At 40.1% G+C, this 15315-nt stretch overlaps 1 protein-coding gene across 1 annotated transcript in view; it reads right to left on the reverse strand.

The window, feature by feature from the left end:
* NDUFA10 (NADH:ubiquinone oxidoreductase subunit A10) overlaps positions 1 to 15315 on the reverse strand; it is a 50863-nt gene that overhangs the window by 27114 nt on the left and 8434 nt on the right. Inside the window, exons 5-7 of the mRNA XM_068947765.1 lie at positions 13732 to 13853; positions 9713 to 9792; positions 5895 to 5949 (exon numbers count right to left, since the gene is read on the reverse strand). Of these exons, the coding sequence (XP_068803866.1) occupies positions 5895 to 5949; positions 9713 to 9792; positions 13732 to 13853 (257 nt within the window). The remainder of the gene's footprint in view (positions 1 to 5894; positions 5950 to 9712; positions 9793 to 13731; positions 13854 to 15315) is intronic.

The following is a 15315-nucleotide window of genomic DNA, read 5'->3' on the forward strand; positions in this document are numbered from 1 at the left end:
TGTATTCTTGGTTACACCTTTCACATAAAGAAATAATATATTTATATGTATATATACTGTATATGTATATGTTATAAAGTATATTACATATATAATGCTATTGTGTGTACGTGTGTGTGTGTGTGTGTGTGTGTGTGTATGTATGTATGTATGTATGTATGTATACACACACACAAGACTTAATAGCAACAAGAAATTTCTAGACTGCAAAGAGATACTGTTCCAATCCCTTCCAGAAATCCTTTCAACCAGAAGAGGCTCAGAGGTATATACCATTTTCCAGTTTGCACTCAGATTTTAGGATCCCTACGTACTGGAGAATGATGTGACTCAGATACTCCTAAGCACAGTAAGAGCTCAACAATAGCCAGATAGTCAGACAACATTTGCGTTTGCTGCAGTTGGGATACTGTTTTTTTTGAAGGGGGAAGTGTTCTTGAGCTTATATGACAGGTCCCATTCACAAATCATGTCATATTTAATAAACTAGCTCAGATCTAAACTTGCATTAACTGCATTTGAACATCACAGAATATCACTAAATTCATTCAAGGATGTAAAAAGGAAGAAAAATGTATGGTAAGTCATTTCAAATATCTCTTATTCTTAATTTAAATGCCAAACATTCAGCTTCCTATTAGATATGCAAAAACAAAAACAAAACCCCTTCTATATGCCACAGCAAATCTTTGGAAACTCCACACCATGGCTGATGACAGGAATAACAACAGATCTTCTAACAGGAGGGCTCAGAAGATGTTGAGGGGGAAAAAAATCAGTATCTAAATTAGTTTTGCACACTCGTATTACCATATCAGAAGGTGTCTTTTCCAGCAGCTTTTCAACAATGGTTTCAGCCCCCTACCAGGCTAGAAGAGCAGCTTCTTAATTCCCAAGGAATGCCCTGGCATCCCCTGGGAATTGGCAGCAAATGAATGATTTAAACCTAACCAAGTAGCACAACATGCACTAACGTCCAGGAGAGATCAGATTTTAAATATACTGGAGAGTACGCTAGGATTTGGAAAAAAATAATTTTCAATAATTAGACCCCTTCTATAATCTTTGCAGCTAAGCCAATACATTGTCATAAGCCAATACAAATGATGTTCAAAACCTAAGCTTATTTTGTGGGGAACTGGCGAGTTCTGCTGTTGGAAGAACTATGGGTGGGAAGGTGGGAACAGGGCATAACAACACTGTTTTTGTTCACATAATATACGGGGAGAAGGACACTGTACCTGAGGGGGGTGTACTCTAGAGAGCTGAATTTTCTCCAACTTCCTCCTCACAGGTTTCTTCTTTAAGCCAGAGACAGATACAGGGAGCAACTCGGGATATAACCCTACAGAATTCAGACTACAACTTGCAGGAAGGAGCTTAACCCATATATAGCATCTGCAACAGAACAATATACATGGGATACTTCTGAAGCCTTTCACCTCTGCACTGACAAGGGACGTGGCATAAAGCTTCTCTATGGCCTCCCATCTTCAGCATCATCTCTGATTTGTGCAAACTCATTACATTGAATAACATTGACACATAATGCAAAATACTGTATTCACACGCACAGAGGAAATGAAATATTTCCTGTGCAGCTTGCAAACTATTCCCTTTCTTCCCTCCTTTCCAATATACTGTTTTTTTTTTTAATTGGGCACCTTTTCATTTCCAGTTTCATCCTCATGTTAAAGCAGTCTGAAACATCCTAAATAAACAAACTCTATTTTAGCCTTACAACTCCTTTAGCCTTACAACCAGTGTTAAAAGACAATATGAAACACCAACTGAGCTGTTTAAACACACCTAAGAAACTTAAAGTCATTTCTGTAAGTTGTGCATGTCCACTACAAGCAACTGCAAAGCCACTGAACTCTAAATTCATAAAAAATTAAGTTCTCAAATTGCAAAGCAAAGAATCTGTACATCAAAGCTACTTAACAGTTAAAAATCAACATCTATTAACAACATATATCTGTGTATACAGACACACCACAAGCCAAAAATAATTCCCTCCTACTAACCGTTATTCCCAAATTTCAATTATTTAATTTCAAAAATAAACCAAACCTTAACAGGGAGGACAAAAAACTTCATTCTTTCAAATGGAATCAGTACTAGTTTTTGTAGCTAACATCAGTACTGAAAATATGGTATCATCTTGCAAAGTAATAAATCCTTCCTCTAGTCCAGATTTGTCCAAACAACTTAAGAGGGTCATCAGTATGTATTCTGCTTATGTTCAGCGACGATGCAAGATTGCTGAGCTTGGTGGACTCTCTACTTGAACAATAAGAGCTTTAGATTGACTTTAAAGACTAATTTACAGTATTAAAATAAAATCCCCAGCAATGCATTTTACTACAGAATCCAGGGAGGAAACAAATGGCCTTATTCTAGCTACTTCAGATGGGCACAGAGAGAAAGAGGGGGAGAAAACAAACAGACAAATAACCACCCACCCCAACTCTCTTTTGTTTCCTCCACACAATGTGTGGTTACCCACTTGAAACACCATGGCTCTCAAATCTTACTATCCTTTCTTTCATGATGTCCTGAAGAGCTAACTAGAATTACTCAGTAATCCCATCCACACCTCAACCACTTTCTGTTGCTGTTGTTCATTTCAGCTGCTTCCTTTTTTTCGTCCCTCAAAAAAAATCTAAAAACAAGGTAGAGAACACTTTATTCCTAGGATGTTAATCCTTCCTCTTCACAGAGGATGCTTCTCACTGAGTATGCACTCAAACTGCTTCACAAGTCTACTGTTTGATAACCATTATTTGATAACCTCTATTATCAAATGTAATGGAAACCCAGTCACAACAGGGTAAGACCCAAAACATAAAGCCCAACCATTTTTTTCATAAAAGGAACTAAAATGCACAGAAATGCACAGTAATGTAGTTAATGGGGTTTAAAACTTTACTATCAAGAAAGTCCTTACCAACATTTCCTGCTTTACATAAAGCTTTTGCACAAGAACATGAGCATATTAGGTACAGGCTACTGTAATGGGACATGCCAACTAGATTCAACTAGATGGGAAGTTTATCACAGACTGAACTCAGCTGAAACAAATTCATCATTGACCGCAATAGCAGGAACTGAACTTAAAAATCCAGGAGATTTTCCAGCCCCTTGCATTAAGCTTTGCCATCTTGCTCAAGCAACCTGAATGCAAGTCAGTGACAATAACGTTATGCTTCTTTCTGAAAAAGTAATGCTACCACCGAATATGCTCTAGCACAAGGGCACAAAAGCCCGAGCTCTATCAACTGTAGACAGGGACAACAGTGAATTTTTCATTATTCTCTTCTAGCCTCCTTGACAGAAGACAAACTCAACTTCAAACTGTTCTTGTAAGGATCTAACAAAAACATCTCACTACTCTTAATTTTGCAACAGTACCCTGACCACAATGACACAGTGTTCTTGTTGCCCAATGGGAACTATCAACCTCGATCACGAGTAGTTCTTTCTAAAAGTCTGAAAATAATATTTCAGCATCTCCAAGGCTCACTGCTACTCTGGTAAAACTTCCTGAGTGAGAGATATAGCAGTGATAGGCTACCTGCCTACAACACTTAGAAAATATTCAGATATATTTAATATACAAGAACTCTACCACAGTAATAAGCAGCCAGAAACCTCCCTTGTTATCAATGCCAACGTTAGGCTTAAAAATCTTTTAATTAAGAATCGACCTGGAGGTTTAGCAAAGAAAGGCTCTCAGATATGCCCCACAGCAAGAAGGAAGTGCCATCACGAACCTAGGTGTACAGCAACAGGTGGCCTGCTATCTGTTGAAGGAATGTCATACATGGTTTAAGTGGATGAATAGGTGCAATATACATACTGAAAAAGGAAGGTTGTTTCCCTTTTGCATCTGATTCTTGACATTCCTTTCTTTGCTGTTGGAGTAACTGGTAGTAATTGGAAGCAACTGGCTTGAGGTTTTCCGTCTGGAAAGCCTGAGAGCCAGCAAACCAAGTAACATAGAGAAGAAGGAAAAAAAGGAAGGAATGAGCTATGGAGGATAACTAGGTGCTCTAACTCTGCAGCCTTTGCCAAGTGTACTTGCACATTTCAAGTTCTGCTTCAAAACAAAACATACTTCACTCTTGAAACAAGATTGTGCCTACGTATGAAGCAGAACACTGCCAAAATTTTAAAAAGAACCACAGTAATGCCATTTGCATGGGGCTTCAGCAAGCACCCTGTTATCAGTGCTGGACTGCCATCTTAATATATTTATTTACTTCTGTAAGGATCACGTTCTTTCCAAAGGGAGCAAGGATGATCTGCTAAATAAGCTGGGGTGGGGAGGGGGGGTGCTGTTAAAAGAAATCAATTGTCATCCTCCCATCAGTACAAATAGAGTGAAAAAAAAAAAAAGTAAGCTTAGAAGAAGCAGCCTAAACACTGCATTGAATTTGGTAAAAATACCATTACACATATGGGTCCCTAAATACCAAGTACTTACTACATGCTAAAATAAGAATATTTAAAACATATCCTATTAATGCAAACCAGCCTATTATGCTTCCTCTTTCTCCCCTTCCCCAAAATAGTAAGTTTTCCATCCCAAATGAAGCTACCACCCTGACACGTCTCTCTTTCCAGCTTATTTAGGAATGAGTCATCTACTGATATGTAAAGGTCTGGGCCTATTTCCTCAAACAGAAAGCAATATAACCAGCCTCTTATTTCTTTTCCTCTCTAACAGACAGAGAGCATTAACTATCAGGAAGCAAAAGGCTTCAATCATCCCACTAGTAACCTTCCACAAGCAAGACTGTCTGCTGAAATAAGGCAAATATGCTACACCTACTCTGGAAATAACAGTCTGGAGTAGGAGGAAGCAGCCATCTCAGGCTAATCCTGTTACATACTAAGAGATGGTTTATTTTTGGCAATGGGATGGCAATTTATTATCTGGTACTAGCTTGTCTGATCAAACTGTTTGGAGAAAAAAAATTGCAGTTCAGCTACCACACGCTATTATAGATGAATAACCCAGGGTTAAAAAGCTGACAGCAACTTTGGTTACCAAGCTGTTCACAATAACCAAATAATGATCAGCTTTTAGAAGATAACAGTTATTTTACTGCACAGGAACTTGTTCACTAATCTAGATCACAGAAAGGTGCACACTGGGGAAAGCCAACAGAGACAGACATTACACTGGTAGAAAGAGTCTCAGCTGAATGGTGGGGGTGACTTACCTCTTGGTTTATGCCATTAGTTCCCAAACTGAGCTACGCAGAGCCATGCCCATCCCACCAACCACTTCAAACAGGGAAGCTGACTGAACAGCCAAACACTGCACAGCCCAGCAAAGACTCAGGAGACACTGTTTTCATTTCTCTCACCCTATTTGCTTGGAAAAACAAACCAAATTTGGAAACACCTGACATAAGTTACATCAGCCCAAAAGAAGTAGTAAACCACTTCTTTTACTAGTGATGATCATGTGGTCTGTAGTAGGCTTTGCTTACTCAGATACCCAGATAATTTAGCAAAGGGAACAGGATGGGGAAGAGGGAGATTTCCACTCTGCTGAGTAACAAAACTACAGTCACTCGTCAACATTTTCTAGCGTAGATCCAGGCCACATCATTGCCATAACAGTAAAACAGTAGATGCATTAAGTAAGTTATCTAGCAGGACAACAAGAGAGATCAGTGTTCGGTTTACCTTTTGCTCTTGGAACTTTAATAAAAGTTGAGTCAATTTTGCCATCTTTTCAATACAAATTTCAATACAATGACTTTGACATTTGCCACACTGATTATCCAGAAAAGATGACAAGAACAAACCAGGAAAGACAAAAAATCTTTTCACGTGTAAAGGCAGTTTTACAACCAATGCATGCTGCAAACTCTTACCTTCTCCACATCCTCTGCCTCACTTGCAGTATACTGCAAAACTTCACTGGACTCACTGCAAAGAGAAGAAATTCTTAATTCACAAGATGCAAATGCTATGCCTATCCTCTCTCCCCTGCTCCAAAATGAAGTAGAAATGAAGTTCAAAGACACAATAATAAGAGCACTCAAAAATTTTAAATATTTATTTAAAATACATATGGAGTTCTTGCAAAAGAATTTCTATTAGATCTACAAGTTGTTTCTTTCCTGGTACAAGATTATTTTTAAAGAACAAATGGTCTGTGGTACCTACACAGTTTCAGTTCAAAAAAATTCCCACCTATGATTTTGTTTCCATTTCACTTTTGTATACCTGCCACAATTACCATTTTCCAATCTCTCTGAAGCCCAGTGAAATCTTTAACAAGTCAAAACCAAAACTTCAGTAGACTTTCAATGTTATAGCACTTTTATGGGTTATTTTTAGGAAAATAATAGATTCATTATTATTTACTAGGCCTGAGCTAAAACTGAAGCAATACAACACAGGCTGTGGGATCTGTAAGTAGAAAAATATTTACAACATGTAACAACTTCCCAGTTAAAAGACTGTTTTCCTATTTGTACAGCAGCCTTCATAGAAAAGTCACTTGAGGAGCAGGGCCATGATCACAGCTCCTATATGAGCATTTTCCACTACTGTATACACATGCTACTCAGCAATAGTTGCTCCCAAATCTACTGCAGCTTGGGTGCAAGACACACGCTGTTCCTTTAGCTAACAAAAACTTAAAGGAAAAATGAAATGGAAACAAGGTACATCCAGCCATGCAAAGAACTGCTAAAGAATCTGGAAGAGTATCTGCAGACTTTTTTCTTAGCATAACCACTTCCAAGTGGTTAATCAGAATTAAGGCAGGCAATCTAAACAGTATTGCTGGAAGCAATCACATTACCAAAATAATATATAACTGCAGCAGTCCAGACTAGTTCCTGATCTGCATTAATGGAGGTCAGTCAGAACAGCTCTGGTAAAAAAGCTCATTTATAGAGTGCCTTCTATTTCTGTGAACCCCCAAGCTCTTACAGAGTCAGTGACAAGCAGCTGGTCTGAGATTCTGCAATGCTGCAATTTAAACTAGTGCTCATAATGGCAGAACTATTTAAAGAGTTTGTTCTTCACTTGTGGACAAAAAAGAAAGGCAGAAAGACTCATGCAACTCTTTACGGTCACAGAACAGAAGAAAATAAATGGCATCCTTTTCAAGGGAGCTGTTGTGACAGCATAACATGCATACTTGCATCTACAATTTCAACTGTCGTTAATCAGAACGAGAAGCCAGACTTAACCAAATGCAGAGCTTTATACTGGCAATTGCATTAACAGTGCACATCAAGTCACTTGAAAGCCCTAATAATCTGCAGCGTATCATTAAGAGAAAACAGCTGCTCAGTAGAAGCAACATCAGATATGAAAGATAGCATTTCAATCAATTTCAAGCCTAACAATCTTAGGCTTCGGGCCCAGAAAAGAAAACCCAATGAAAGACAAAGCTATCTGTTCAAAATCACTAAGTAGCATCTGCCACAGCACCAGCCTCACAAATCACTATCCAAAGAGGCATTAAAAGACATTCACAAACATGTCAGACTAGAAAGGAAGCAGCAATTTTAAAAGAGCTAACCACATTATACAGGACACTCCACTTAGGGCAGTGCCAAGTTGCTTCAGTTAAATGGAACTAGAGAAGAGGAATGCTACTAAGTAACAAACTACATAATTTTCCTACTGCGTTTCAAGACTTTTCCAAGAAAAGCAAGAGAGGACAAGCAAACACAAGCTTAAACATGGAGAATGTACAGGCCAGGAATTTGTTCAAAAGTCTAAATAAAATTTGTTCTATCTGGACTTGATTTTGGTTGTCTGAAAGAGCTAAGGAATCAAATACTTCCTTGTGACAGAGATTCCTTGTCTGTCCAGAGATTAACAAGACATGAAAGAATTCACTGCATCACTCTGCAATCCAGCAAACAGAGAGTTAAAGGCAACTGGAGCTTCTGGATATTCATCCAATCTACAAGCTATCAGTGAGATCCAAAGATGTGCAAAGCTGAAGTTTCACACATTTAGAACTTTTCCATATTAAGGGGACAAAGAAGTCCTCCTCCAGACTTCAGCACAAAGATTGATCTGACAAGCTATTGTAAACCCATACACTGATAAGGATGCCAACCAGAGGGTGTTTGCTTAACAAGCGTACTGACCATGTACAGCCAAAGGGGAAATCACAGCACGACCTAGGAGTCTAGGCTCTAGCCTCACTAAACAACACAGTATATTTCCAGGGCTCGATTTGATCCAAAGAATAAGCAGCAATTTTCTCCTCACTAGCAAATTCAAGACAGTTCTGTGCTCAGGGGGGATGACAGTCCTGAGGTTTCCCACCCTCCCTCCAAGTTCTTAGCTCCCATTTCCCTTTGACAGCTGTGTGCTAGCTGCTCATCTCTGGGGGATACATTCAGAGGCAGCTGACCATACACCACACTAACAACTTTCGCCCTCTGTGACTGACAGCCTCAGTATGAAGTTATTCAGTTCAGTTGCTGACAATTACACTGATTTATCTTGGGAGCTGGAGCAAGAAAACAAGCGCACACAAGCAGGCTACACACACAAACCAAACTTTATGCAATTAGAGATTTTGATGTAAAGTAGGCTTGGGTCTGTGACTTTTAAGAGTTGCCCTTCCAGAGAGTCATCTGTTTAGGAGAGACCAAGATTGCTTATGCTCACGTGCTTTTGGATTGCAAGACAATTTGATTTTCGGTAGAGCTAAGAATTGGGATAGCTGACAATCTAGAAGAGTCTCCACGTCTCAAGTTTACAGTTCCCACATTCTTGCTTCCTAGCTAGAGAAAGCCAGAAGAGCCTAGAAAAGAGCACCCTTAGTCTCTCAAAGCAGGCAGCAGTGTAGTCTTTATTTAACAGCCCTGATAATTCCATCAAATCTTTGTCAAACGTGGAAGGCTGTAAGAAGGTGTTTGCCTCATGAGGCAGAGAAACAGAACTACAAAAGGGAACAAAATGCCCTATCTCAAAATCTCTTTCTCCGCCCCCTCCCTATCAGGAGGCTAACCAAAGCTATGACAATTGAAAGGAATTTCTAAAAGAGAAAAATTGCAAGTGTTCAGATTCTCAAAAAAAGCCTGAAAAAGCCTTGCATTGCATCACACTCTCCTCAGGTCACATGAATGCAAATACACAACTACAGCTATGGCATTCTGTACATAGTCCCAAGAAAGCGCTCCATCCAGTTTCTAGCTAACAGAAAGCAGCAAACAGGCTAATGCCAACCACATACAGTGTGCTGTCATAAGAGGGAGACAAAGACAGCACTTGTTTCTGCAGAGCACAGAGGATAGCTGTAAGGGACCTCATTCCTCCTGGCTTTGCTGCTGATGTGTCCTTTTGACGAGGAACAAATTAATGCTACGCTGTATCTGACTCCATGACAATAAAGTTGTAATGCCATGAGACAGCAGGATGAAGAAAAGTACTGCAGGCCATGGCTCATTAGCTTTGCAATACATTAGATGAATCAATTAATGAAACCGAATGCATTTACCATTCTACAATTCCTCCCCTGCTTTGAATCTCAAGAGAGTCACAAAACAGCACTCTAGAAAGATCATACTTACAAAGATTTCATTTTTGACCTTCTAATATTGTAACGGTGGCACTGGGCTTCTCAGATGCAAAAGATAACTACACACGTTAAGGTTTGCACACGTTTTTAATCAAAGATTCATTGGACCACACAGTTTAGTTTGCTAACCTGATCTGTGGTATGAAAGTTTTCTTGTAAGCATCTTCAATGTTCTGGAGATAAGCAGTAGACACCTTTTTTTCATATGGCTAAAAATAAACAAAAAATAGAAGAACAACGTTGTAAAGTTTGCTTTCTTTCTTTTCCCACCAATGCAGATTTTAGAGTGTTTAAGCAGAAGCTGCTACTACACCACCTCTTAAGAGCTCACTCTCATACTAACAGCCAAACATCCACTGAACCACAAATGAATTAATGAAAGTGTAAAGAATTAAGACGTTTTGAGTGCTTAGAATTTCTTATGCGGCACTAAACATCTAGAGGACCCCACACAATGAATCACAGCCTCCTGAAATCACTGTTTTATCCCACAACAATCAGCTCCCAGCCTTTAATAAATACCCATTTGAATAGATTCTTCTAATATGCTAGTGAATCTAGAAAGAAAGGGAAAGGCAGGTTCAATAGAAGAATGTGAAAGCAAAGCAAAAAAAACTTTCTTCCTATTTATTTCAGTCTGTTACGGGAATAACCTCATTTTCCCTGAGTCTCTGTAAACTAAAAGCACCATCCTAAAATAGCCCTCAAAAAAATTAACTTTCCACGGACTGATTAATCCTAGACACCTGCACATTCAAGGAAATTATGTAAAATCATTCATAAAAAGGGAAAGGATTGTTTGAGGCTCCCGCCTTGCATCCATATCTCCAGTTCTACACAAGTGCATTGACAACCATCTACTCTAACAACTTCAAAGCCCTTCTTTGAGAGGTAAATGGATACCATACGCACTGTTAAACAGCTCACCACAAGCTGCACCTATCATTCGGTGTATCCTAAAGGACACATACGCAAAATGCCTGGAATTTCATCTACCATGGAACATGGGCTTTATCTTCCCTCAGTCCAATCCTAACATTACATTATATTCTCTGCTGCCCTGAAGACGAACGCTCTACCTTCCCCATCAGCTGGCTGTGAATGCCCATCTGAGATGCCCATTATGTTGGAAGGATCTATTTCTCAGCTAGCTGGGCCCATTAGGGGGCTTTTCTCTTTCCAGTGCACTGTGATAACTGCACACTGAATATCAGTCACAAACCCTCCACCCACTTGAGAATACTGAATTCCCCAAAACACCATCCCCAAACAAGTACTACAATATTCAGCAGCACCCCTGCCCCAAGAAGTTCCGCTACACTAGCAATTTCTGCCAGAAGAGAAGGTCTCAGAAACGCAACTAACTTTATGCCCATGAGGGCAAAGAACTCATGCTTTCCCAAAATACATTAAGAAAGTTCTAATTCTGTAACTCAGGTTGCTTAAACAAAAAAAACTATAGTTTTCCCATACAAAAATATCTTGTTCTTTAAAAGGTAGAGGAGTATTCAGTCATGGCCTAAACAGCTCAAGGGTAGAAGGGTAGAGTCATCTGAACAGCAGACAAAGCAACTTAGGCCACAGAGATCCTGAAGCAGCAAGGGCAGCCCTCCATTCGCTGCTTTGAAGTCACTTCCCTTTGGCAACAATCCACTTCACTCATAAACGAACACGAAACTTCAAAACTACCAGCTTCACCTCAGCATATTAACATATACATACATGCTTTAAGAAGCAGATGTGGCCAACCATTTAAGGCATCTGAGAATTTTTTTCTAATAAATCAAAGCTTTCATTCAATACATTAGGCTTTCCACCGTTAAATTTTTCACTTGACTACAACTTCCATTCCCTTTGAACAAGGTACAAAGTAAATATCATGTGATTCTCACAGCCCATCTGAGAACAGTTACCAGCACACATCTAAATATCTCAAGAGGAGGAAGAAAAAACTCCAAACTTCAACTATTATTTAGATAAGTTATTATACAAAAACACCCTACAGCTTTTCTGATCCAAAACCAATCCAGTAATCCAGCATGCAGAAATAATGCGAGAGGTAATTTTAAGTCATAATGACACAGAACTGAAGTTAATTTTCTCTGAATAGTGTTCTCCATCCAATACCATGTCTTAAAAAAAGACAGCTTGAAGAGAGAAATTATGTCAGTCTCAAAGGATTTTGAAATAAAAAGCAAGAATGTCCTGCAATTGTCAAAGATCAGCAATAGCTAAATTCATATACTACGACCTTAGATAAGATTGAATTTGTACTAGTGACAAATTAGTAAACTGTATTTCTTATTAACTTTATACCAGATAGCCAAAAGCTCCCTAGATTTTATATCTGATGGAAGACCTATAAAAAAATTAGCTTTTATGTTTAAAATTGACAGTTTTACTGAGCTAACACAAAAGCACCAAGCAGTAAATTTCTTCTTTTCACAAAACCAACTGAACCTGCTGGTCATCCATTCCCACAGTGACCCACACATTAACGTCAACAGTTCAACAGTTCTGAAAAAGCAATCAAGCAGTGAACCTGGAGAAGGGGGCAGCCAACTGCAGCTGATCGCACTCAGAAAGCACAGGTAATCATAGAGTATGTTGAAAGAAGCACGTTGTCTGGATGTGATTCCTGGCATGAAAGCTACAAAGGCTGATTTATAGCACAGGGCAGCAAACAGACGCAGCAGTTTGCACAGCAGTGTATGGGCTCTACATGGGCCTTTTGTGGGCCTTGTTGGAAGTTCTGGAGACTTTCTGGGGACCCCCGAGGAACTAGACAGGGCTTACTGCTGGCAGGAAGAGAGAGCTAGGCAAGGACTACTGCAGGGGGCCTTGACTTAACTTCTGGGAAGTTCCAGCTAGGTGTGGCTGCTGCTAACGAGCTCTCTGGGTTGCCCCTGATCCGAGGGAGTTGGGGCTTTTGATTCAGGTGACTCCTGATTGGGTGGGTCAAGCACCCTTGTGAGTCACTGCTAGGCAGAGGCCTATATAAGAGCCAGGCCTAGAGCACAGCTCCTAGAGTGCAGCAAACAGAGGCAGTGAAGAGATGCAGCAGTTCATGCAGAAGGCAAAGAAGGCACCTTCATTTTCCATAGTGGTGTGTCCACCCCCAGGCATGGTCATGACATGCCACAGATCACATTTCCCCAGGGGCTGTTGCAGCTGCTGCATCACCTGTGTCTGAAGCTTCAACCCAGACAGACCCTCTGACAGCAGATGCAGCTCTACAGGTGTCAGGCTGCAGGGAGTGGCTGGGGCCTCTCTGTGAGGCCTGGGCTGACAGTCAGCTCTCCTGCAGAAGGTGTGCTGGCGTTGATCAGCTGTATCGCCAGATAAAGGAGTTACGGGAGGAAGTCAGTAGGCTACGTAGCATCCGAGAAGATGAGCAGGAGATTGACAGGGTATTTTCGGAGACTGTGCAGCTCCAGGAGTCCCCCACCCTCCCAGTACAAGAGAGACATGGCACTCCTGGGGAGAGTCCAGCGGAGGGCTACAAGGATGATGAGGGGACTGGAGCACCTCTCCTCTGAAGAAAGGCTGCAGAGAGCTGGGCCTGTTCAGCCTGGAGAAGAGAAGACTGAGAGGCGATCTCATCAATGTGTACAAGTATCTGAAGGGAGGATGACAGGACAAGAGGCAACGGGCACAAACTGAACCACAGGAAGTTCCATCTGAACAGGAGGGAAAACGTCTTTCCTGTGAGGGTGACAGAGCACTGGAACAGGTTGCTCAGAGAGATTCTGGAGTCTCCTTCCCTGGAGATAGTCAAAACCTGCCTGGACGCGATCCTGGGCAATGTGCTGTAGAGGACCCTGCTGGAGCAGGGGGGTTGGACTAGATGATCTCCAGAGGTCCCTTCCAACCTCAACCATTCTGTGATTTTTAAGAACAGATGAGTTTTACAGAGTTTCTCATGGCAGAAGTGAAAGCATGCTGAAGTGGTCAAAGTGTTGATTTTCTTAAATTATAACGTACCAGAATAGCCACACAGTCATCACTGACACACAGTTCTAATACCTGAAGAGGACTAAAAGCTTTCCAGAAACAGAATTCTGCAGCAAATCTTATGGTATTCATGCATAAGGGCCTGATTATGACAAATGTTAGTGGACAGTAAAAGTGGTAAGGGATAAAATTACCTCTCCTTTCTCTTGAATCCTCTTCTGTACCTCTGAGACAGGTACATCTACATAAATGACCAAGTGAGGTGGTAGAAATTCACAAATACTGATCTCTTTGATCTCCTTGTAGTGATCAAGGCCTGGATTAAAACAAACAAACAAACACACACATTACAGACCTAAGAGCAGCACAGCTGAACACATACCCATATTCCAAATAAGGAATAAAAGTAATGATAATAGCATTAAAATTATAAACTATCAGGTAACCAATCTATAACCACTTCCTGAGTGTTCTTCCTGCATTTACTAAGCATACTTTACTCCCAGATAGATCATTTCCCCCACCAAAGTATTTTAATCTCTTCTTTGCTGATAGATCAAGTGCAGGGTAGGCTTTTCTTCAAGTCAGATTCAGCAAGTTTTCAGGTTAAACAATGTTCCAGAAATAGAAAGTAAAAACCAATATAATTAACCAATTAAATGCTATGACCACTAAAATGTAAGGATATTTAACAAACTAGTTACACCAAATGGAAATTTATTTCTGACTTAACTTTGGAGAAACATAGGTTTTCCTCATCCTGTACAGACAGCTTCTGATAAAACAGTCAGATAGCTGCAACACTTAGATTACCTGAGGTGATTAATGGCTGCTGCTGCCTTCTGTTAGGCAAAGCCTCACATTTTATATATATATACATATATATTAGTACTAGCACAGTGAAGGTCAGAGTGCGGCAAAGAGTGTGCTGGAAAAAAAATCACACGTTTCAGGAGGATTAATACAGGAATAAGATGCTTTGCAAGAAGTACTCTTTTATTTCCCACCATGGGGGGAAAATCCAAGGGTAAGGCATGCATTTGCCTTGTCCCCTGATGCAAACACAAAATCATCCTGGAGGAAAGCAAATATTATAGAACAGGTCAGCATCCCAGTATGCTGCTTCCCTCCACACATGTCTTGGAGGCACACTCTATACTACTGTTTCTCAGTAGCTTTGTGCTCTACTGCTAGAAATAGCTAGGAACAGCAGACCTTCTCTCTAAGAATACAGTAACCAGAGGACTCCACTACTGGATTCTTTTATCACATCAGTTAACTTAAAGCATCCTTTGATTAATACTTTGATAGTTTAGAACCCACCCTGACTCAGTGGAAGCATCTTTTCAACATTTATGAATAGCATGGGTTCCTTTTCACCCAGCTCAAATGCAAACATTCCTCAATAAGGCTCATTGGCTGAGCTAAAAATGTAGTGCTAGGCTTCCAAATTTAAATAGTCTGTGAAAAAGTTAAAACCTACTGAACTTGGCACCACAATAAGAAGTGTTCAGCCATCTCTTCATCAAGGTGTTTGCTGTTTTAGGATTCCAGTGCAATTGTTAAGTTGTTAACTGCATTTTATATTAAAGAATAAATGTACACAAATGATTCTCCCCACTGTAGAATCATAGGTTGCTGGGCTTTGTTTGCCTCGCCAGCACAGGTCAGTGAGACACAGCTCATTATAACTAGCTCTAAAAATAAACTCATTCAGTAAGGAAGTTGCTACTTATAGCTAGTGTTAAAAAAACAAATATAAACTGCCTAAATCTAAA

The sequence above is a fragment of the Struthio camelus genome, chromosome 6 (genome assembly GCF_040807025.1).
Source record: "Struthio camelus isolate bStrCam1 chromosome 6, bStrCam1.hap1, whole genome shotgun sequence".
In the NCBI taxonomy this organism is placed as follows: Eukaryota; Metazoa; Chordata; class Aves; order Struthioniformes; family Struthionidae; genus Struthio; species Struthio camelus.